The 25,744-nt window shown below is 34.3% G+C and overlaps 1 protein-coding gene across 7 annotated transcripts in view; it reads right to left on the reverse strand.

Moving 5' to 3' along the window:
* The window catches only part of DGKB (diacylglycerol kinase beta), a 623,008-nt gene that overhangs the window by 420,735 nt on the left and 176,529 nt on the right, over positions 1 to 25,744 (reverse strand). For all 7 annotated transcript variants that reach the window (XM_057731678.1, XM_057731674.1, XM_057731676.1 and 4 more), the window contains 3 exons: positions 22,017 to 22,133; positions 7,256 to 7,329; positions 4,170 to 4,244 (listed from right to left, as the gene is read on the reverse strand). In XM_057731678.1, coding sequence (XP_057587661.1) covers positions 4,170 to 4,244; positions 7,256 to 7,329; positions 22,017 to 22,133 — 266 coding nt within the window. The remainder of the gene's footprint in view (positions 1 to 4,169; positions 4,245 to 7,255; positions 7,330 to 22,016; positions 22,134 to 25,744) is intronic.

A 25,744-nucleotide genomic window follows, 5' to 3' on the forward strand; every position in this document is an offset into this window, starting at 1 on the left:
AAACTGGAACATCAAATTGTAGATTTGGGTTTGTCAGCCTCAATTAACATGGGAGCCAATTCCCTGCAATAAATTTCTCTTTATACATATACATTATTGGTCTGTTTCACTAAAGAATACTGACTAATACACTCAAATATTTTGCTTCACACTGCCTTGGTTTTGAACTCTTCTGGTTTAGATGTTTTAACATCAAAGAGGAATGTTAGCATATGAGACAATAAAATTTTCATTGAAGTTGAAACTGACACTTGGGCATTTTGAGGCTCCTCATACCACTAGACAAATAGGCACAAAGACAAACGTGATGTTAACTGGTATAACTGACTCTGATTCCCAAGAAGAAATAGCTTTGCTGTTACAGTGGGAATAGGGAGTACCTACAGGATCTCTACTCTGATCATCGGTTTAGTTGTAAGGGCTAGGTTACATAGAGTAGCAAACAACCCAAATTTTAGTGGCATAACCTTACAGAGGCTTATTTATCATTCATTTTATGGGAATCTTGGGTGAGAGGCAGATCCTTTCTCCATTTTCACTTTGTTATCCAAGCTAACCAAAAGGCCAATATTGAATACTGCTAGTCACTGTGGTAAAGGAAAAGAAAACGTGGAAAATTTACTTTCTGATCACAGTTTATTGTGAGAGATAGTCATATGGCCACTCTTAACACCTAAGGTGAAAGGAGTGAAATCAAAATCAAGTGCCTTGGAGATGACCTGGAAATATTTGATAAACAGTACTAAAACTGTCATGTACTACCATGCTTGTCACTCAAGGTAAATGAGAAACGAATTCAGCCTTGCACAAGCAGTACTACCAAAATCTCAGATCTATCAGGTAAAAATATTTGAGTCACTACACTGGGTGAACATTTGCAAGAAACTGAGAAATGTTTTCTATTTCAGCTACAGCTTTCAACCAGTACTAATACCAGGACTATAGACTTTACGTGTGTTTTATTCTTTGTATTATTAAGAATATCATTTAATGAAATTCATATTTATAGTTAAATATATAATTTTCTCATTACATTTCTGTATATTGATACCAAATTGATGAAGAGAAAGAAGATAGTCATCTCCAGAGGTGTTTCAGAGAACCAGGACTTGAAGCTGGATATATATAGTAACTATATGAGACTTTGGGGTGTCTACATTTTAGGAGGATGTGTATTTTTGGTTAAATATTTAGTAGTGGCAATATGTTGATTGGTATTTTTTTTTCAACTTTTAAGTTCAGAAAAGACGAGATATTGGTTAACCCAATGGTTGGACTGTGGTGAACACCTATTGTTTATTCCCACCAAGAATTCATCTTTCATCCTCAGGTTATAGCATCCTCATTTGGCTTTGAGGAAACAAACAATTTAGATAATAGTCTTGACAGGACTGTTAGTCAAGATGCCGCATCCCAAAGTAGCCAAGGCTGTGGCAAGGGAAACGAGAGACCAATAAATATGTTTCTCCCAGGGATATGAATCTTGAATAGAGAAGCAAAAATACCAGAAGCATTTGGAATCAATTTCTCTTAGCAGTAACTCCTACAGACTCTGTCTTTTTAGTCAGTTTCCTCAAATTGTCCTGATTCCTATCTTTTCTGAAACATAGTTCTTTATTTTTCCATTAATTCTATGAGCAACTTCATAATTTTTCAGTAAACTCTATTTTGGATCGTAAACTAGATTATATTTCTGTTGTTTATAGAAAAGTCAGTCTAATTAATGCCATATTCAACTTTATAATCGATTAGCCATGCAAATAAAAGTAATAAGGATACATTTTCACCTAGTACATTTGAGAAAAATAAAAATTACTGAATATAGCCAATTTAAAGGAGGTTGTGGGAAATAGAACATTATATATTGCTGTTAGGTCTGTAATTTGATACAAGCTTTTTGTATAGTAATTTGGCAGAACCTAACAAGTAAAATTGAAAATATCTGAATGTGCTTCTAAAAACAGACAAATTGATAGGTGTTAACTTCAATTACGTCAATAATTTAAAAATGCATGCAATATAAATATTTATTGATAATAGAATAGCTAACAAAACTGTGGAATACTGTGCAGCTCTTAAAAACATTACAGTGATCAATACCTACTGAACTCAAACAATATCCACCATATGCTTTTGAGGAAAAAGAACCCAGTTGCAGAGCAATAAAAAAAACTACACTCTAAATTACAGTAAAAAATCTACTTATGCAACACATATATGTGTATGTCTATATATGAATACATTGTATATATATATGAATACATTATATACATACATAAGTTTTTATATTTATAGAAGTTCTCAGATGATACCCACAAACAATTCTCAATAATAATTCCTGAGAGGTGGTAGTGCTTAAACTGGGGTCCTTAACATAATTTCTAAATAATAGTCATTGTAGTGTGGAATTGTACACGTACATTTATTACTTTTATTTTTCAGTTTATTAAAATAGAGAAGATAATAGGATGCCTAACAGTTAAAGGTAAAAGGATACATGTAATACATATTTAAAGTGGAATAGGAAACAAAAGTGAAATGAGAAACCAAGGCTAAAAATCAATGTTATTGCAGTACATTTACATAGAACTACAAAGTCATTATGTTATTGATTATTAATTAATATTAGTATAAATGATATTGATAGCAAATAACATCTATCAAGGACATATTATGTGGTAAGCACATTTTAATATGCTTCATGGGTATCATCCAAATTAACTTCATGACGATCCTATGAGGCAGGTACTATTTTTTCATTTCACAGAAAAGACCGTGATGACACAGGGTGGTCAAATGATAAGATTTATCATTAGCAGAGTCAGTAGGCATTTAGTTTAACTATAAAATACAAGCAAATCCTGGATTTATTTGGTCTGGTGGAACTACAGGGGTCTTGGAGTGGCTAAACTTCTTAAAGCACAATCCCCTAATCCTGCAGAATAAGAGCTACTTCTTTGAAGTTCAGGAAATATTAAAGAACAAGAACAAGAAGCATCCTGACTGAGCTTCTTTGTTAATATCAAGACTTTACTTCTGCTTGCCTTTAACTAGACTGGAACTTCTGGCATGTGGCTCACCTAGCCAATAATCTGATCATGATCCTCTACTGGTGGAGTCTAGAGTTTGACAAAGGCAGCGTTCTGAACTAAATTCCTGTGGTGAGCCTGCCTTCCACAGCAAGAAGGTTCCACACATCACTGCTCAGCATTTGGAAACTGGACCTGGACAACAGGTAGCAGGGAATGGAAGGAAAAGACGAGTATAATTGTGGGAGCCTACGCTAATTAATTGCATGTTATTTACATTTATCTAACATGAGATGTGATGGCATAAATTTTATTCTGAGCATTTAAAAGACAATTTTAGCATTTGGTTTCTCATCTCTGAGAATAACCTGGAAGACTTATTTTAATCATACTTATTTTTTTAAAAAGAAGTTTATATATAGAGCTTTTCTCTACTTCACCCAGTCTAATGTTTACTATCACGTTGAAAGAGAGAAATCAGATCAGTGGAAGAAAATGACATTAATTAGTGAACTAGGCCAAATTAATGATGATTTATTCCAGTGTATACTTGTGACATCAAAAGTATATGGTATCTGTTGAAAAATAATTGTATTTCACTACATCTTGCCTACTAATAAAGTATCTTATAAGAGAGTGATATTTATTGGATTTTGTAAGTAGTAAATGAAAAAATCATATTATGATTTCCATTCTTTGTTAACCAGCTTTTCTTTTTCTTACTCTGTAGTAGATCTATGTCTTATATTTAATAAAGAAAGGAAAGGAGAGCAGTTCTTCTAACAGGTAGATGGTTTAGTAATTTAAGCACCCAGCTAATATATGTGTATGTTTGTGCTGTGATCATTCTTATTATTACCAACATTAGTAGTAGAAGTAGTATGAGAATTACTTCACAGTATTTAGAAAGGAGGAAAATGTGATTGAAATAGGCCATTCTGAAAAAAGAGCATCTACATTACAGGCCATTCTGAAAAAAGAGCATCTACATTAGTTTCTTGTATGTAGTTGATATTCAATGTTGTTTTGTATACTAATCTGGCTGCTGTGTTTGAATAACATTATTTGTAGGTTTGTCAGGCTGCTTATTTAATTAATTAGTATGAAATGAGTCAATGGTCATAATACATTTAGACTTACCCTGGCATGGGTCCATTTCCAGCAAGACTGTAAACCTGACGAGGATTTAGTAGATACTGGAATTTTCTATAAATTCTATAAAGAGGAACATATGGAAGAAAAAAATGAAACTTAGTGATACCTCCAAAATTTTATTCCTAATATGCCTATGCATTTAGAACACTCTATTTTCCTTTTGAATACTATTTCTCTAATAAGATTTCAAATAAGTATTTTAAAATATCTGTATAAAATTAGTTAATTATCTTCTCTCAATAGATTCTTATGAAACTTACACATTATTGGGCCAACCTAACTGAGATGAAAGTTATTTATCCCATATATAACATGGGATTGGACACCGTTTGTATGTATACAAGTAAAGACTGTGACCTCATCTGCTTAATTATTTCATATAAACAATCATCTTGATGAGCTACCTCACAAAATTACTAAAGTATTTCAACAGGCACATATTAAATAATTCATTTTTTTCAGAAAAAAATTCATCTTTATATAACAAATGCAATAGAAATGTTTCTAAGTACACACGCAACCCATATCAGAATTCTGAGACAAAATATTAAAAGTGAAGGAATATATTTAGCTTTTAAAATTAGTTTTTATATATACATGTGAAAATATTCCTATATATCTTAACACATTCATATAATATTTACTGATAGAAACTCTCCAGTATCTGTTTATATCTTTCCTCTTTCTTGTGCAATACCCTCACATTTTAGATCTTGAGTAATGATATCACCTAGTGCCTCAAGAATGATCTTAGAGTCATTCTCAGTATCTCCTCTTCCCCGGCACCTGAAATAGAGGACAATCTTGTACCTTTGAACTGCGTGATGTCTATTATACCTGTTTATTCTCACTGCCTTATTTATTTCAGGCTTTCAAGTTCTCTCACCAGCCCTGTAAAAGTCTTGCCTATCCAGCCTTCCTTTATATTTCTATTTAGGTACAGTCATGTTGTTTCCATGTTGAAAAGTTCCTGCCAGTGTCAAGTTACTTATAAAATATTTTATTATATTTAAAATAGTCTATGTCTCATCTTTCTCCTCCTTCCTCTTAAATTTCAACCTTGTTGAATATCTTTTAGTTTCCCACCAAAACACCACAGTCATCCACAAAACTTTTTTCTTTCTTCATCTGGCAAACATCTACTTATATCAAAATCAACTCAAAAGCTAGACTTCTGAGTCTTCAGAGACAATCATTTCTTCCTCTGAACTTCCATAGCACCTTTATTTTAAACATGCCTAGCTTAGCTTTTACCTTGTGGTTACTGTAGTGAATCTATTTATGCGTCTGCCCCCCGTATGACTGTGTCTTCTGTCTCATCCCCAGTTCCTAGTAGATACTAGATTCCTTCAAGTGTTGCTGTCTGCATGATGTGTGAACATTTTCACACCTGTTGACTGGTATGGGAAATTATGTGTGAATATATAATTCTGTGACCTTTTTCTGCTTATGAATACATCAAAGAAGACAACCTACATATTTTGAAAGGAAAACCCTGAATAGAATCCCATTATTTGTGAAAGATGCCTCTTATGCATTCAGGACAATTTATGATTGCATTAATAATAGATCTCCTTTAAACATATTTACAATTCTTTTGACTTTGAATGGTCTCTCTTAGTGTATAAAGGAAAAAGCATAAGTGGGTGTGCATATAGCACTCAAATATCCTCCCTTCTCCCATTAAATTTAATTTTCCAATGACTTCAGTATATCTATTTTTTGAATTTAAAGGAAATTATTTTTATGTAGTAGGAGAAGAGGGAGGCAGATATTCAGTTAAGGGTCATTCTACATGATTAATGTTATCTTAATTTGAGGGAAATATTTCCATTTGAAATGTATTTTTTTCACTTGATACTTCATTTGTTTCTAATTTCCAACATGAATTTAAGTCTTATCTAATGCTTTGAGAATAGTTTACTTCTTTTCAAGATATCCATAATACGTACAACTAACAAACTGTAAGTAGTAAACGAGAAAATAATTTTAGCATCATTGTTTAATTATTATTTTATATATCTAAAAGTGAAGCAACTATTCTCTTTAATAAAGCATTATAAATAGTTTATATTATTAAGCCACTAATTATTTAAAATAATTTCTATCATGTTCAGCAGAGTTAAAAATATAACTATATGGTGATAAGAGGGAAAACTTTTTAAGCAAAAATAATATTTTGTTGAATGGAAAATGACTATTCTTCACTTAATTGAAATAAAGCTGGAGAGTTAAATGGTAGGAAAGGAAATTACTTTTCAGAATTCTATTATTCATGGAAACATTTCAATTTCATTATTTTGTGAAATCACAATGGAAATCTCTGTTTTATTATCATGGTGTTTGTGTGATTGATTTTATCTGATTGCTTTTTTTGGCTGGAATTAGTAAAGAGTTCTAGAAATTATTAAGACAGGTACAACTGCATTTCTGTTTATGACACTGTCTTAGAAGGACATTAAAGATTTAATCTTCAATGTGGTGATTTTCAGATTTTTATCAAATACTATGATTTAATCACTAATTTTAGAGAAGGGAAAATTTTTTGTTGTCCACAAGAATACTGAGATACCTGATAAAACAGCTCATTATTATTCTGATTAACTATAATACGGTGTTTCTCCAGGATATATGGAACGCACATGCAGAAAATCATTATATTTTGTCTAGAAGCTGGATATAAATTCTATTTTTTACTACTGGGCAATGATTTACCTGAAGTTACCTTGTTGACCATTTAGAGAACCAATTTTCATTCAACAGTATGTTGTGTGCATTGCTCTTTGTTAATGGTTAGGGGTGATAGGCAGGGAAGAGAGAACTCAGATACCTTAGATATGATAATAAAAATATTAACAAAAGACCATTATTATATTAAAATTTCATCTGTAAAAACAAGGAGAAATCATACCAATATACATTGTTGAATAGAAATGATAGCACCATTTACTTCAAATTAAAACTAGTGAACCATGAGGGATAATATTTTTAAATGTTTTTATACCATAAATTTAGTTTACCTTTTTACAGATATATGACATTGTAAATAAACCTGATTTTTAAAAACATACCGTTCTCCTTGCTTCCCACCACTTTTGGGGTTCACAAAAACTAAAAGTGGATGAGTACCAGGAACAGGAGTGATCTAGAAGAAAAGTTAGATATGTGGACAGATTATTTACATTACATATAAAGAGAACCTCTTGTAATTTCTAAGTCATGAAATGCCAATCAGCAAATTCAAGAATGTGGTTCTTTTGTTCTATAATGCAGAGAGATAGAGGATGGATGGATAGATAACAGATAGAACTATTTAGTAACTTAATTAAATCCTGTGCTTTGACTCCATATATATCAACAGGAATACCCACCCCACTAAGACAGGTAGCATCTAGCTAGGAATAGGGCAGAGCAGAAGGCAGCTATGAAAAAGGAATTACCTCTCAATAACTATGAGATGAAAACAATAGGTACAGTTTGTGGGACCATGAGTAAACCACCCAGAATAAAGCAGAATATAGTGGGAAAAAAAGATTAGAAAAGAAAGGGACCAAAGTATAGTGAGCCCTGCTCTTATAGATGATCCCTACTTTAGAGCTTTGTAGCACATCTGGAATCCATCTTCCCAATCACTTGTGAACCAGAATCTAAATAAGATGGTTTGAGGCCACTTTCGGCCTGAGTCCCCATGTACACAATGTTTCCTCAATGCTTTCTTTTCCTGCTTGAGAAGCAGAGTGCCAGTTAATCCAGTCTATTTGCTAAACAGGAAGCCATTAAATTGATTGTTTCCCTATATGCCGTGCACTGCTTTCATCACTACACATTTCTCGATTTAACCAAAAAAAGTGCCCGTCCTAGTGGAGCTTATATTCTGGTGGAGAAACCTCTTTTAAATAAAAGCATTCCTATTCAATATATTCCTATGTAATTCCCATCTAAACACAGTTTGAGAGTAGGAGAAAAGATGGTGGCAAAGTAGAGGGACGTGGAATGCATCCCTCTCCACAGATGCATTGGGAATGCACCAAAAGATGCAATAATTCCCACAGAGAACCAACTGAACACCAGCAGATGACCTTGGACACCAGAAAGGACTGCAAGGATCCCGACATAACCGGTAGGGAGGCATCTATGATGGCTCAAAGAGGGTGAAGCAGCTGAGCTGTGGCAGACGGCGGGCAGTGAGAAACACACGGAGGGTCCGCACCACAGCTCAGCGTTCCCGGACTGAGACGTCGATTCACAGCTGAACAGAGCATCTGGGAGCGGGAACGTGGGAACTGGAGAGCTGGTTCAAGGTGAGAAAAATTGTTGCCAATAAAGAGACGGACAGAGAGAACAGGAGGGCAGAGGTCCGCAGTGAGGAGTGCCTGCCCCTGGGAGCTGCCTGGTCATGATGTCAGCTGGAGGCTGCTGGCTCACGGGCGGGGGGAGGAGCCACAGGCATAGCCTCTCTCTCTTTTGGAGCCTGCAAAAGGCAGTGGAGGGACCCCTGTGGGCCACCTAAGGCGCTCAGGGATAACAAGGACCCTCAGGCCCTCGGGCGGGGCTAGCATAAAGCCCCGGCAGACAGCCAAGAGAAGGCTTGGAACACCTGCAGCAGGGAGGCTGCCAAGAACAAAAAAACCCGGAGAGAGGTCCAACTCTGAGACATTCTGTTTACACCTGAGCCGCTGGCATCCCTCTGCAACAGGCACCGCCACAGCCAACTGAGCCGCCGTGACCCAGGCAGGGTGCCCTGGTGGAGTCGTAGCTCGGGGGAGGAGCTGCAGTTGGAGTCGCTCTCTTGGCCTGAGCCGCCGGTGTCCCTCTGCAACAGGCACCACCTGAGCTGCCCATGCCACCGTGACCCAGGCAGGGTGCCACTGCTCACTCACTCCCAGGGGAAGGAGCCACTATTGTACCCTCCCTCTCCTCACACACCAACGCTTACAGACGAACAATAAAGGAAGCTCTGCTGGTCACAGAATAATACAAAAAACCCAAGGTGAGTAGAAGGACACTTACAGCTGAGACTCTAAGGAAACAGAAATATTAGTATCAATTCTATTGAACTGGTCCATTCTGGGATTACTTCTGTTTTTTTTTTCTTTCTTTTTTTTTTCTTTCTTTTTTTCTTTATTAATTACAATCTTAGTCCTAAGGGATCTACAAGTTTTATAACATATTTTTTATTCTATTTTTTATTCTATTTTTATTTTTAGCCTTTTTATATACTTCTATTTCTAGCTAAGTTTTTGATAGTACGGACTATATATCTCTCCTGCCTTCTTTTCATCTCTATCTTTTATACATTTCTATTCCTTTCTTTTTATTTGCATATTTCCAGTCACACTACACTCTTCTGTTCCCATCTTCCATCCATTTTTAGTTTATTTTATCTTAACATACTTATAAGCAACACTATCGATCTCTTAAGACTCCTTGCTCTATTCTCCAGATGACACACCACCTTGGTATTTAATATTAGGTTTTTGTCTTTATCTTAGGTCTTAGTACAATTGTCTAATTTCATTCTGAGAATCTCCGTTCTGTCTGGTGGTACTCTAGCTCTTTTTTATATTTGATCCTAGATTTCAATATCTCCCTGGATTTGTGTTTGTATGTGTAACGTGTTATTTGTTTGTTTGGTTGCTTTTGCTTTTGTTTCTGTTTTGTTCTGTTTGGGTTTTCAATTTCTGTTGGTTTTCTCTTTGAATATCTGATAGCATACTGGGGTTCTTCTGTCAGGTCTTTCTAGTGCCTTATATCCTAATGGATTCAGTAACTGTGTGTCTTATACATGTATGTGTTTCCTAGACTTAGTATTTGTTTGAGCCAACACTCAGCCATTAGTCTAGGGCTTGGACAGTCTTCTATAAAACCCTCTATCGCCAGGACAAGCAACCCCATAAGTTTGGACTACCATGAGGAAACAAAGAAACAACATGCAGATAAAGGAGCAGGAAAAAAACCTACAAGACCAAATAAATGAAGAGGAAATAGGAAAAATGCCTGAAAAAGTATTCAGAGTAATGATAGTAAAAATGATACAAAATCTCGATAACAAAATAGAGAAAGTACAAGAAACAGTTCATAAGAACTCAGAAGAACTAAAGAACAAACAAACAGCAATGGATAACAAAATAACTGAAATTAAAAATACTCTAGATGGTATAACCAGCAGAATAACTGAGGCAGAAGAACGAATAAGTGAGTTGGAAGATAGAATGGGGGAAATAACTGCCACAGAGCAGGAAAAAGAAAAAAGAATAAAAAGAATAGAAGACAGTCTCAGAGACCTCAGTGATAACATTAAGCGTACCAACACTCGAATTATAGGCATCCAGAAGAAGAATAAAACAAGAAAGGGTCTGAGAAAATATTTGAAGAGGTTATGCTGGAAAACTTCCCCAACATGGGAAAGGAAATAATTCAGCAAGTCCAAGAAGAGAGTCCCATACAGAATAAACCCAAGGAGAAATACACCAAGGCACATATTAATTAAACTAATGACAATTAAACACAAAGAAAAAATATTAAAAGCAGCAAGAGAAAAGCAACAAACAACATATAAGGGAAAACCCATAAAGATAACAGCTGACCTTTCTAGAGAAACTCTGCAGGCCAGAAGGCAATGGCAGGATTTACTGAAAGCCCTGAAAGAGAGAAACCTACAGCCAAGAATACTCTACCCAGCAGGAATCTCATTCAGATTTGAGGGAGAAATCAAAAGCTTTCCAGACAAGCAACAGCTGAGAGAATTCAGCACCACCAAACCAGCCTTACAACAAGTGCTAAAGGAACTTCTCTAAGTAGGAAACACAAGAAAAGGAAAACACCTACAAATACAAACCCAAAACAATTAAGAAAATGGTAATTGGAACACACATGTCAATAATCACTTTAAATGTAAATGGATTAAATGCTCCAACCAAAAGACACAGACTGGCTGAATGGATACAAAAACAAGACCCTTCTATATGCTGCCTACAAGAAACCCACTTCAGACCAGGGGATACATATAGACTGAAAGTAAAGGGATGGAAAAAGATATTCCATGCAAATGGGAGTCAAAAGAAAGCTGGAGTAGCAATACTCATATCAGACAAGTTAGACTTTAAAGACTATTAAAAGAGACAAGGAAGGACACTACATAATGATCAAGGGATCCATCGAAGAAGAACATATCACAATGGTAAATATCTATGCCCCCAATATAGGAGCACCTCAATACATAAGGCAAATGCTAACAGCCATCAAAGGGGACATTGACAGTAACACAATAATAGTGGGAGACTTGAACACCCCACTTACATCAATGGACAGATCATACGAACAGAAAATAAATAAAGACACACAAGCTGTAAATGACACATTAGACCATCTTGACTTCACTGATATTTATAGGACATTCCATCCAAAAACAACAGAATACACTTTCTTCTCAAGTGCACATGAAACATTTTGCAGGATAGATCACATCTTGGGTCACAAATCAAACCTTGGCAAATCCAAGAAAACTGAAATCATATCAAGCATCTTCTCAGACCACAACGCCATGAGACTAGATATCAATTACAGGAAAAAAACTGTAAAAAATACAAACACATGGAGGCTAAACAATTCACTATTAAACAAGAAATCATTAAAGAAATCAAAGAGGAAATCAAAAAATATCTAGAAACAAATGACCATGACCACACAACAACCCAAAACCTATGGGATGCAACAAAAGCAGTTCTAAGAGGGAAGTTTCTAGCAACACAGTCCTACCTTAAGAAACAAGAAAAATATCAAATAAACAACCTAACCTTACACCTAAAACAATTAGAGAAAGAAGAACAAAGAAACCTCAAAGTAAGCAGAAGGAAAGAAAGCATAAAGATCAGATCAGAAATAAATGAAAAAGAAAGGAAGGAAGCAATAGCAAAAATTAATAAAACTAAAAGCTGGTTCGTTGAGAAGATAAAGTTGATAAACCATTAGCCAGACTCAAGAAAAAAAGGGAGAAGATGCAAATCAACAGAATTAGAAATGAAAAAGGAGAAGTAACAATGGACACCTCAGAAATACAAAAGATCATGAGAGACTACTATAAGCAACTATAAGCCAATAAATTGGATAACCTGGAAGAAATGGATAAATTCTTAGAAAAATACAATCTTCCAAGACTGAACCAGGAAGAAATAGAAACTATGAACAGACCAATCACAAATATGGACATTGAGACTGTGATTAAAAATCTCCCAACAAACAAAAGCCCAGGGCCAGATGGATTCACAGGTGAATTCTATTAAAATTTTTTGAGAAGAGCTAACACCTATCCTTCTCAAACTCTTCCAAAATATCGCAGAAGGAGGAACACTCCCAAACTCATTCTACGAGGCCACCATCACCCTGATACCAAAACCAGGCAAAGATATCACACACACAAAAAATTACAGGCCAATATCACTGATGAATATAGATGCAAAAATCCTCAACAAAATACTAGCTAACAGAATCCAATAGCACATTAAAAAAAACATACACCATGATCAAGTGGGGTTTATCCCTGGGATGCAAGGATTCTTCAATATACGCAAATCAATCAACGTGATACATCATATCAACAAATTGAAGGATAAAAACCATATGATCATCTCAATAGATGCAGAAAAAGTTTTTGACAAAATTCAACATCCATTTATGATAAAAGCTCTCCAGAAAATGGGCATAGAAGGAAATTACCTCAACATAATAAAATCCATATATGAGAAACCAAAAGCCAACATCGTTCTCAATGGGGAAAAACTGAAAGAATTCCCTCTTAGAACAGGAACAAGACAAGGGTGTCCACACTCACCATTATTATTCAGCATAGTTTTGGAAGTTTTAGCCACAGCAATCAGGGAAGAAAAAGAAATAAAAGGAATACAAATTGGAAAAGAAGAAGTAAAATTGTCACTCTTCACAGATGACATGATATTATACATAGAAAACCCTAAAGACTCTACCAGAAAACTGCTAGCACTAATTGATGAATTTAGTAAAGTAGCAGGATACAAAATTAATGCACAGAAATCTCTTACATTCCTATACACGAACAACGGAAAAGCAGAAAGAGAAATTAAGGACACTCTCCCATTTACCATTGCAACAAAAAGAATAAAATACCTAGGAATAAACCTGCCTAAGGAGGCAAAAGATCTGTATGCAGAAAACTTTAAGAGACTGATGAAAGAAATCAAAGACGACACAAACAGATGGAGGGACATACCATGTTCCTGGATTGGAAGAATCAACATCGTGAAAATGACTGTACTACCCAAAGCAATTTACAGATTCAACGCAATCCCTATCAAATTACCAATGGCATTTTTCACAGAGCTAGAGCAAGAAATCTTACGATTTGTATGGAAACGCAAAAGACCCCGAATAGCCAAAGCCATCTTGAGAAGGAAAAATGGAGTTGGTGGAATCAGGCTTCCTGACTTCAAACTATACTACAAGGCCATAGTGATCAAGACAGAATGGTACCGGCACAAAAACAGAAAGGACGATCAATGGAACACAATAGAGAACTCAGAGGTAAGCCCAAACACATATGGGCACCTTATCTTTGACAAAGGAGGCAAGAATATACAACGGAAAAAAAGACAGCCTCTTCAATAAGTGGTGCTGGGAAAATTGGACAGCAACATGTAAAAGAATGAAATTAGAACACTTCCTAACACCATACACAAAAATAAACTCCAAATGGATTAAAGACCTACATGGAAGGCCAGACACTATAAAACTCCTAGAGGAAAACATAGGCACAACACTCTATGACATACATCAAAGCAAGATCCTTTTGGACCCACCTCCTAGAATCATGGAAATAAAATCAAGAATAAACAAATGGGACCTAATAGAACTTAAAAGCTTTTGCACAGCAAAAGAAACCATAAACAAGACAAGAAGGCAACCCTCAGAATGGGAAAAAATAGCTGCCAACGAAACAACGGACAAAGGATTAACCCCCAAAATATACAAGCAGCTCATGCAGCTTGTTACCAAAAAAGCAAATAACCCAATCCACAAATGGGTGGAAGACCTAAATAGACATTTCTACAAAGAAGACATACGGATGGCCAACAAACACATGAAAAGATGTTCAACATCACTAATTATCAGAGAAATGCAAGTCAAAGCCACAATGAGGTATCACCTCACACTGATCAGAATGGCCATCATCACAAAATCTGGAAACAACACATGTTGGAGAGGGTGTGGAGAAAAGGGAACTCTCCTGCACTGTTGGTGGGAATGTAAGTTGGTACAGCCACTATGGAAAACAGTTTGGAGGTTCCTTAAAAAACTACAAATAGAACTACCATATGATCCAGCAATCCCACTAGTGGGCATATACCTAGAGTAAACCATAATCCCAAAAGAAACATGTACCATAATGTTTGTTGCAGCATGATTTACAATAGCCAGGACATGGAAGCAACCTAAATGCCCATCAACAAGTGAATGGATAAAGAAGATGTGGCATGTATATACAATGGAATATTACTCAGCTATAAAAAGGAATGAGATGGAGTTATATGTAATGAGGTAGATAGACCTAGAGTCTGTCATACAGAGTGAAGTCAGAAAGAGAAAGACAAATATAGTATGCTAACTCATATATACGGAATCTAAAAATGGCACTGATGAACTCAGTGACAAGACAAGAATAAGGACGCAGATGCAGAGAATGGACTGGAGTACTTGAGGTTTGGGCGGGCGGGGGGTGAAGGGGAAACTGAGACGAAGTGAGAGAGTAGCACAGACATATATATACTACCAAGTATAAAATAGATAGCCAGTGGGAAGTTGCTGTATAACAAAGGGAGCTCAACTCGATGATGGATGATGCCTTAGAGGACTGGGACAGGGAGGGTGGGGGGGAGTCGAGGGAGGGAGGAAATATGGGGATATGTGTATAAATACAGATCATTGACTTTGGTGTACCTCAAAAACTGGTACAAGAGTGTAAAGCAATTATATTCCAAAAAAAAAAACAGTTTGATAAAACAGTATTTTAATAAAAAATATACAGCTAATGCAGTCCTCTACATATTAAGTTGAAAAGTTTTAGATCAATCTACTTTTTTGGAAAGTAGATTCAAAGTGTCTTTTATTGCTCTGGTATTTTTCCCTTAGAAAGTACCTGAAATATTCAATGAGAAGATTAAAAACAACCGTTTCACCATGTCATGTTCTTCCTTTTGTTTGTTTAAATAATATAAGTTAACTTACCCTACCAACATATTTTCCTCCAGTTCTTGTGAAATGCCACTTTTCTAATGACTATAGGCACTGGTAAATTGTTGAAATCTTCATACTGTATGAGACATGTGAGTAAAATATTCTCAATTCTGCTCTTATCTAATGTGTTTTCATTACAATCTATTCTTTCTGACCGTTTTACTTCCTCTTGTAAAGAGGACACATGGGTTTTGTTCCTGATTTGTCTCTCATTCAGTTGGGATATGAAATGGATGAGCTGGATCTGTAGGAACTTCTCAGCTCTTCTCCTTTGAACTCCACGTGCTCAATCAGTTACTGTATAGAAAGTACCTACTGGGTTAAGCCATTGTGCTATAAACTTGCAATGTGTGTCTTCCTCCCTCCCCATTAAAAGCTAAAATAAACAAACACCAAAACACACCTCTGATTACTAGTATTCAGTTTCCTTTACTTCTCATTCTATTATAAAATCATGCAAAAAGTAAGAATAACAGATGTGGATTTTATTTGATTTTTGCACTTAATTTGAATTGTTAATCCTTATTTTTAAATAGAAGTGAGTTTGTCAAGGTAAGCAAAATTTTTTAGCAAAACATAACATTTGAACCCAAATACTAATTAGGATGATCATCCCAAAATTCAATATTCAGCTTACCGTTACATGAGATCACATTAAATTCACTTGAGCAAATTTTCATATTGATTTGAAAATATACTTTGAAATAACTTTCAGAAATATTTATTAATTGAAATGTTTAAAGGCATAATTATGATTTATCAAATAAAGGTCAGTACCATGCTACGGAAAACTGTGTTTTGAGGAAACATTATTACAAACAAATAAAGATCCCACTAGACTATATTATAGTCTGTAGAGGATCTGAAAATACAAAAACCTAGATGTCATTTTTAGGGCTGAGTAGATGGATAATTAGGTCAAATGAACTAGAAAAATAAGAGAGAAAATAAAGAATTTAGGATGATGATGATACTCTACAAGTGATAAAAGTCAAGAACCCCAAATGGAAGTACAGAAATAATAAAATCAAATTAGCAAAATTTTTCTCACATATCCCTGTATCAAAGATTAGGCTTCTACAATAAGACTGTATAAACATAAAGCATTGGAAACTTTAGATATTTATTTGTAAGTTATCAGGGACTATGGAATAGTGCCTCTTTGACACAGATTCTAACAGATAAAACATCTGACCTAATGTAACCTCCACTTAAGGAGTAACATGTGATTCAATATCAGAACCACTAAAACTCAGGTGTTAGGGGATCATTTAATGGTGGTATTTATACCAGAAATGTCAAGGTTTTAGGCAAATCAACATCTTTTTCAATGCTCATTCAAAAAGCTTTAAAATTCTGCTAAACAACTACTGTGTTCACTAATAGTCCTGAAGTAAAAGAAGCAGCATCTTAGCGGCAGAGACTGCAATTTGTCATTTAATTCTCACATTCCTCGTCATACTTAGTAAAAGAACCCTGAGCTTTTAGGATTGCCTACATATGAGAACATTCTCTTATATAAACATAACACAACCATCAAAATCAAGAAGTTAACACTATTCTGGGTGAGGTTCTTTTGCTATAAAAGCCATTATTGAGACAACTGGTGAAACTTGAATGGGATCTAAGGATTAGATAGCACTAATGTATCAATTTTACATTCAAGTTCACTAACTCTCTTTTGAACTGTATCTAATATGGTCTTTTTAAAAATCTTTATTGGAGTATAATTGCTTTACAGTATTGTGTTAGTTTCTGCTGTACAACAAAGTGAATCAGCTATATGTATACATATATCCCCATATCCCCTCCTTCTTGAGCCTCCCTCCCAACCTCTCTATTCCACCCCTTTAGGTCAAGCTGATCTCCCTGTGCTCTGTAGTAGCTTCCCACTAGCTAGCTATTTTACATTTGGTAGTGTGTATATGTCAATGCTACTCTCTGACTATGTCCCAGCTTCCCCTTCTCCCGCCATCAATGTTCTCCAGTCCGTTCTCTACATCTGCATCTCTATTCCTGCCCTGCCACTAGGTTCATCAATAGCCAGGACATGGAAGCAATCTAATATAGTCTTTAACAGGACAGATTTTGAATTTTTACTCTCATACAATAATTCTGAAATAAGATGTAAAACAGTTATTTTGAAAACTAATTTGTTGTCATCCTAAAATGTCACATGCATTTTGTTATAAATTTTAGTGAGATGGGAAGAGTAAGACAAAAATATAAATATATTAAAAGTTCTATTAGCCTAAAACTATCTGTTCTTGGAAGTAAATATTTATATAGCACTTGAAATAATTTCAAGTGAAACAGTATATAAAATGGATGAAAAGCAAATTATTCTGTCTGAAGTGTGAAAGAACCCTGAACCCATTCTCAGCTTCCCATCACCCTACTCTTGTGCTTGAGGCATCTCTACAGAATCCTGGGCTTCTCAACAGTTTTAAAAAAATCATTTGGATAGGGTAACACAGGATAACAAAAGAAAATATTGATGGCGGGAGAAAGTGTTTAGAAATATTTTAGAGCATGTGTGGTACTTGAAGTCTTGCAGAATGGTTATCAATTAGTGTGAAGGGCACTGTAGTAGGAGACAGTTTACACTGGATTTTCCTCTTTAAAGTATAGAGCTAATCATGTGAGATCGTATTTACTCACATAAAGGGACAGTTTCATTCATATATAGTAAACACTGAAGAATATGACGTTAGGGTCCGACTGGTTTGGAATCCTAATTGAACCATTCCTCTCTACATATACTATCTCCCTCAGTGAACTCACTTTCTGTGGTGGGGTTAAGTGCCATCAGTATGACTTTCACTCCTAAATTCATACCTGTCTTCACCCCTGAATTCTAGATTCACGTCTGTCTGCTCGACATTTCCATTTGGATATCTAACAGCATCAGAAATTTCTCTCCAAACTTTATCCATCCAGACCCTTTTCCATCTCCATCAATGGCAATTGCATCATTTCAGTTCCATGGGCCAAAGTTCCTGGAGATGTCCCTACTCTTTACTTCTTAATGAGGCCTAATCCTGCTATCTTACTTAAAACTGTAGACAACTCCAGCTCTCAGCCCTGACACATCTTATCTTATTCAGTTCCACTTTTTTTCATTTCATTTATAACCTAGCACATTATATGTATGGAGACATGGACTCATTTTAGAGGCTATTATATACTCAAAGTACAGAACAGGAATCCTGGACTTAGAGAGGGCATTAAAATGACATTGAAGAGATGATTATAAGAATCAACAGACCTGAGGATTCCAAAGTGGGCATACATACACACATACCATCAAAGGAAAGGAGTTGATTTTATACACACTGTATACATTTCTGTATAGTGCATACATGTATATTTAATTTACAGTTCAGGGAAACACAAGAATGAGATATTACAAATAATAAAGACAGTAGAGATAGAGAAAAGCAGTTGTGATGGGGACAACACTAGTTCAGTTTTAGATATTTCAATATAAAAGTTCCCCTTTTTATCTTTTGTTAAGAGTATTACAAACTAGACTTTTTGGTTTGCAAGTGATGCCTATATTTGGAAATTTTTTCTCAAAGAATAATTAGGGACAAGGTAACATTGGCTTAATAAAGTTTAAACAACTGTTCTGTTTTTCTAATCATTTGTTCACATGTAGATAATCATCTGCATTTTCATATCTCTTGCATGTTAAAGAATTGTATTTTCAATTACATTTGATCATATGTATTAAGTGTAAACCTATGGTGTGAGCAGTGACAAAGACGGAGTGCCTAACCACCTCTATCTGAAGTCCCCTAGGACTCAGGTTAATTAATGAGACTCATCCTAAGGTTATACATGATCTATTACTTCCTCTAATTAGAAATAATAATCCTGATCATTATGCTGGTTAGCTGGAAAGAAGTAAGATGAATGTGCTTAACTATGATTAATAGTCTCTAAGCAGTGTAGATCTCTTCTGTCACTGAGTTATATGCAAACTGGGCTGCAACTCAATGTTTTTTATGATATGTATTTTTTAAAACTTGCAGAAAAAATTAATTTTCTGTAAGACCTTTTTGCCTTTTACGATAAAGAATAAGCACTTTATTATTTTAAAACTGATTACCACAACAAAAAATTACTTATTTTTCCATTTTGAATGATATAGCTATTCAATAATTTATTCTCTTACTTTTTAAATATTTTCTCCCAAATTATGTGAATGCCTATGTGTATCATATTTTAGTCCATTCTGCTGAGGTGAAATAGACTACTGCATGTGATTACATACAAATTTTTTTAATTAAAAAAATTATACTGATGATGACGACAGCATTTATTTACTGCTGTTTTATAAGGGCTGATGTCTTCCCTTTGCTGACAACTTTACCTGACACTTTTATATATCAAAGAAAGCTATGAAAAGTTATTATCTGGTTAGAGAAATGAAACAGATCCACAGAGAAAGTTAATCACCTATTTTTTTTCACTTATTGTTTTTGATGTAACTAATTTTGTTGTAATAAGATTGAAAATTTTGGATCCTTTCTGAATAAAAAAGAAAATGCAACTTATATTGCTATGTCAGTTTAAAGTCTTTGGAACACTCTGCATGCACCATTTAATTTTTTTTTCATATCTAAGTAAAGTCAGATGTAACTACAAATCTTAGGAAACTGAGACTAAAGCAGTTGTAATTCTAGTGCATTCATGATTTTTATGTCAAACTTTGCAACAATGTAATAGCATGTGGAAGAGCAAGGTGGTCAGAAATTTAGCATTTCTAGACCTGTTAAAATTTGCCAACCAAGGAGACAGGGATCTTAGGAGTAAAACACACAAACACTGAATCAGATGGTCCTCATTTACACCTCACTGTGAGGCCCTAGGAATAATTTTACTTCAGTACATGAATATGCTCATTTTTAAAGTGGTAATAATAATATTTATCATATATTAGAGAATTAAGAATTCATAATTATCTCATACATTCATTGAGATGTGTCGATTAATATGCATAAAATATTACCACAGTGCCTAGGATATACTGTTTAACAAATGATGCATGTTTCCCTTCCATGTTGAGAAGTATGTACCTAGCCATGTGTAAATATACTTGAATTTCAAAATTAGGTTGCCCTGTTGTTATTTTCATGCAGGAACCCAGAGCGACTAAAGATTTGCACTAATAAATATCATCAACTGACTTGTTAAAAATGTTGATTATTTTTCACTAAAAATTTTACAGGATCACTTAACAAACTAAAAGCTTTTGCTATCAAAATTGTGGATAGATTTCATATTTAGGGCTTTCAGTGTGGTTGTTTAACACACAAGTATGCCTTTCAAAAGGTATGGACCCTGATCTCCTCTTTCGATAATTAACTTCTATACTCTCTAATCAATGTAAATAATTTTATCATTCCCAATTTCATCTTTTTACATTTGCGTTTCATAATTCATAAACAATTTTCTATTCATGATGTGTTTTATTATGTCAAAACAAAGAAGTAACCTGGTTATCAATATTTAAGCAATAATTATAAAGTTTGCAATGAGACATTCAAAACAATAAAGAAGCGAGCATTTACGCAACTACTGTGTGCTTTGAACTGTCCTTGCAAATTAAGGTATATAAAAGACATAACCCATAGAATCACAGATAAAATAATAAATGAAAAAAGGTATAAAATCATGTATATTGAACACAAGTATGTGACATAAGATATCTTTGTGTAGTAAGAGGTTGGTAAGTTTTCTTGTAGGGCATGAAACTTGAAGCATATTCTTAAGGAAAGGATTTAGAAATTGGAAGAGAGAAACATATAGGTAGGAAAACAAAACAAAACAAAACAAACTTAATCCATAGATTAAGCCAAATTCTTTGATTATGTTCATGTTTGAGTGAGAAACAGAGGCAAATAAATACAATAGATTCAATCTGTAGGAAGTCTTAAAATACAGATGGAAAGAAATGTTACTCCTGATGTTAGAGACCCTAAGGGTAATTTAGAGATTTTTAAAGTACTAAAAACATGATTTTGAGCTACCTGTGTTAACTTAAGCTAGAAATATACATGGAGTTTCAGTTTCAACTTAAAACATTGTAAGATATGGATAAATTATAATGGATCCTTTATTTTATTACTGATTTAGAAAAAAATCTCCACACAGAGTTCATTTTATCATTTTCTAAAGACATTGTTTGAGTCAAAATCACTTCCAAATAGATATAATAACATGTACAGAGAAAGTATACTTGGAAATAAATAACACATATGTATTTCACAAATGTATATATTTAGTAATAATTTGCAGAAACTTCAGATTGACACAAGATCTCTTACCAGTTTGAGTTTAAATGGAGATAACATCATAAATGATTAATCTAATCAGAATGTCACTGTCAATCATTTATAAAACTGACATCTTGATAAATTAATAAAAATGTTTCAGAAATTGTCTACTGAACAAATTTGTACATTAAGTAAATGTGTTGATAGCTGGACATATGCCCTTCTAAGAGCGTAGAAGTAACAAATATGAAAGCTACTACAATTTGGATTAAAAGAATCATACCTGTAGGCCTTGTCCATCCACAGTAACGGAGTTGGCTCTTTGCATTTTGTTCTTGTCAATCACTTTGTTTGGCTGCTGGGACCCACCCTTTTCCTTTTTCACTGTTGCTTGTCTTTCCTGTAAGGTAAATATCTTTTATAAAAATACTGAATAGTATTTCACTACAACGGGCAACATAGAGAAGAATTTCATGGCTACAAACTTGGGCCCAGTTTCCTAATTTGGGGTTTCTAGTGAATAACATGAAAGCTGATGCTTTCTACAAGCTCAAAATATATGATAGATGCGTGATCAAAATATCACTTTAAGAAAGGATGTGAAAGAAAACCAAACTGTATTATCCCTGGGTGACCAATTATGACTCTGTTAAAAGTTATTAAGGAACACTAAAGCTAATCATTTTCATAAACAATAGTACAGATAATAATACAGGATTGTAATGTAAAGGATTTGGTACTGAGCACTAAAAATAATGATTATAAATACTACATGCAATATTGAAAATAAATACATGATGGACCCTTAAGCTACCATTGATTATTGAGAGTGGAATAAAACTTAAAACACATATTCCATCCTAGCCAATTGCTATGTTCACCATGACAGAAAATTTTTTTTATAGTTGTCTTCTTCCTGTTTGTATTTCCTCTTGTCTTGCTCTTTTCAACACAACCCAATAAACTTTTATCACCATTAATCCACTAAATCAGCTTTTATTAAAATCACCAATGACCTGCTTATTCGCCTGTCCTCTTAGCTCTCCTCTTACTTTACTAACTGCTCCCTCACAGTCTTTTTGTTGATTCCTCCTCCAGCTTTATAATCTTTAACATTTAACACTTGACCTCTCCCTTGGACCTCTCATCCTCACTATCTATACTCGCTCTCTAAGTCACTTCGCTTAAACCCAAGGCTTTCAATTTCAGTTTGATAACGAAGACTTCTAAGTTTAATTCCCTGTTCAGATTTCTCCCTAGAACCTTCATTCCTATATACAAATGACCTTTCTCTCTCTCCACATAAGTATCTAGAATGCATTTAAATTCTGAAATGTCCAAAACTAATTAAAAAAAATATTTCTGCCTACCCACCTTAAAAATAAATCCCACACTGGATGATTATTAATCACATCCATCATTACATGGTTTAAGCCCCTATTATCTTATTTGCCTTAATTATTGTAGCCATCACCTTAATGGATCAATCAGCTTGCTTCTTTTGTCTCCCTACAGTCGATTCTCTCTATGCAAAAGCCACACTTAATCTCTTTTTACTCTACTCCAGTTACAATCAAAAATTCTAAAGTGCCTGAAATATTGTCTTGAGAAGGACTCCTGGGCATGTCTAGGCTTGGTGTGAAAACCTGTCCTGATCAACTAGCAGTGTCTGCCACGCGTGTGTAAAAGTTTGAGTGCCACATATTTCCTATGGCTTATTCAGATATATATATACATTTCTGTTCCTATATTTACACGTGTCTTGTCAATTACTTTTCAATTACTATAATTTAGGAAAGTATTTTTAAGTGGAAATATTTTAAAAGTAAAGCTCTTTTTAAATATATTAGGGCCAGATGGAACAGAAAACTTCTCTGACCAAAATAAATGCTAATCAGTATAGTCCTTTCATAGTCCTTGCAATTTCATGGTGCAAATATACTGAATATATTTTTTGTGTGACTGAAAATGGATGGTGTAATAGGATTCCTGAAATTCAAATTCTTTGGAAAATGATGTACTTTCATATAAGCATAATTTCTGGCAAAAATATTGATACTTTAAAAAATAGATCATTCTTTCTAAGCTTGCAAATTACATTTTGTCCATAGATAGTTGAGAGTATAATGCACAAATGAGTCAATTACAGGATGAGGTTTGGAGTCAGAATCCCAAGTGGAATCCCTTCTCTGCTACTTAAGTACTATGTAGCCTTAGAGAATGTGCTCTTACTTAAAATGGAGTTAGTAATACCTATTTCTCAAAGTTGTGCATGGCTTAACAGAAAATGTACAGAGTTCTAATATTGTGCCTATATTACTGTGTGTGCTCAATAAATGAAAGTAGTTGTGAATAATGTAAAATAGGTATGGTTCTTCCATTAGGGTGCTCATTAATATTACCATCATGCAAAGTGTTTGTTATATTTCCATATACATATATGAAAAAATCCACTAGTTACATTAGGCATATGTTTAAATAAGTTAAGCTCAATGTGTATATTTGAAAATCCATAGCAGCTTGTGCTGAGTTCAAGCATGTAACACTGCTGGTGGGTATGGGGATGCTTTTCTTCTGGGTTCTAGCATGCAGGTAAATAAAATGTGGTAATAATGCTCTATGACTATCTACACTGTGAAGGTTATAATTTATCTTACATGTCATATTCTGCCATGTAATCCAACAATTGTTATTCAGCATTTCATTCCTAAATGCTTAGGTTATAAGAACTAAATAAAATTTAAGTTGGTTAGTCACACTGGAACTCAGTATTTGTGATGAGACTACTTAAAATGTAATTCTGGAAATTTAAGACATGTAAGTATATGTCTGTAAAGAGTTACCAAATTATCTATTAATATTATTTTATTCTTAGCTGTGCATATAGCTAGGGAAAATCCTGTGTGATGAGAATCTCCAGCTAGCAGATAGCACTTGATTAAGTGTTTCACGTCTCTCCAGAGAGTCATCCCTCTGAGTAAATTGTGGACTAGACTAAGCTAATGCTTTCTAGGAGCAACTGTGAAATATAAAAACAAATTTTAAAACTCTAAATTGAGTTTTCAATTGATAAGATTTTCTTCTTGAAATCTTGAATCATATGAGGTATATAACAAGTTAATAAAAAAATCTTCAGTCTACCGATCAGCAGGTGACTTTTATTATATAATCTGAATAATACTAAAACTTACATTTGTTTAAACACACACACACACACACACAGGCATGCAGAGACACACATACACACACACACACACCAAGAAAACCAAGTGGCTTCTTTGTTTGAGGAAAATATGCTTAGTGGGTGGAATTTATGAAATTAATCAAGGCTGACAATTTAAAAACAGGAGAGACTCATAACCAACTAATTTTTCCCATGGTTTTCTTTTTATTATATTCATTTGTTTAATGTTTATTTCCAAATTGTATGAAAGTCTCTCTGAGCTATTCAGTATATTTTACTTAAGCAGCATAAGCTAACAGGAGGGCAGTTGGATACTTTTTCCTATTTCCACTAAGAAAATCTTTACTTCTTTCCTATTTTATATGAAGGACAGAAGGGTGAAACAAGTGCATCTTTGAAAAATCTGATGTCCACAAAAATTTCTCTGGGCTGTTTTGGGGGTTAATTCACCCTGACTGACAGAGTTCTATTATGATATTTAAGAAAGTTACTTCTAATGCTGAAGTTATTGAAAAGTTTCATGAAGAACTCATCAGCATTATTTTGCATCTTTATTCATGATAAAAATGCTTTCTGAATAATAGGGGACCGTGCTTATCACTTTACCTTCAGTTCTTTTTTATTTTAAGGTTTTGGGCTCTAAATCACAAAGCAAATTAGTTTGTTATAATTAAGGCAAATTTTGTTCTGCTAGATGAATTATCCAGGATATAAAAAGAGTTGGAAAATTATTGCTTTAATCAATAGAAATTATTCCAACACTGAAAAGAGCTACTCTAACCAAAAAAAAAAAAAAATCATGAAAGAATATAGAACATATAACGACA

The sequence above is a fragment of the Hippopotamus amphibius genome, chromosome 4 (genome assembly GCF_030028045.1).
Source record: "Hippopotamus amphibius kiboko isolate mHipAmp2 chromosome 4, mHipAmp2.hap2, whole genome shotgun sequence".
Taxonomy (NCBI): domain Eukaryota; kingdom Metazoa; phylum Chordata; class Mammalia; order Artiodactyla; family Hippopotamidae; genus Hippopotamus; species Hippopotamus amphibius.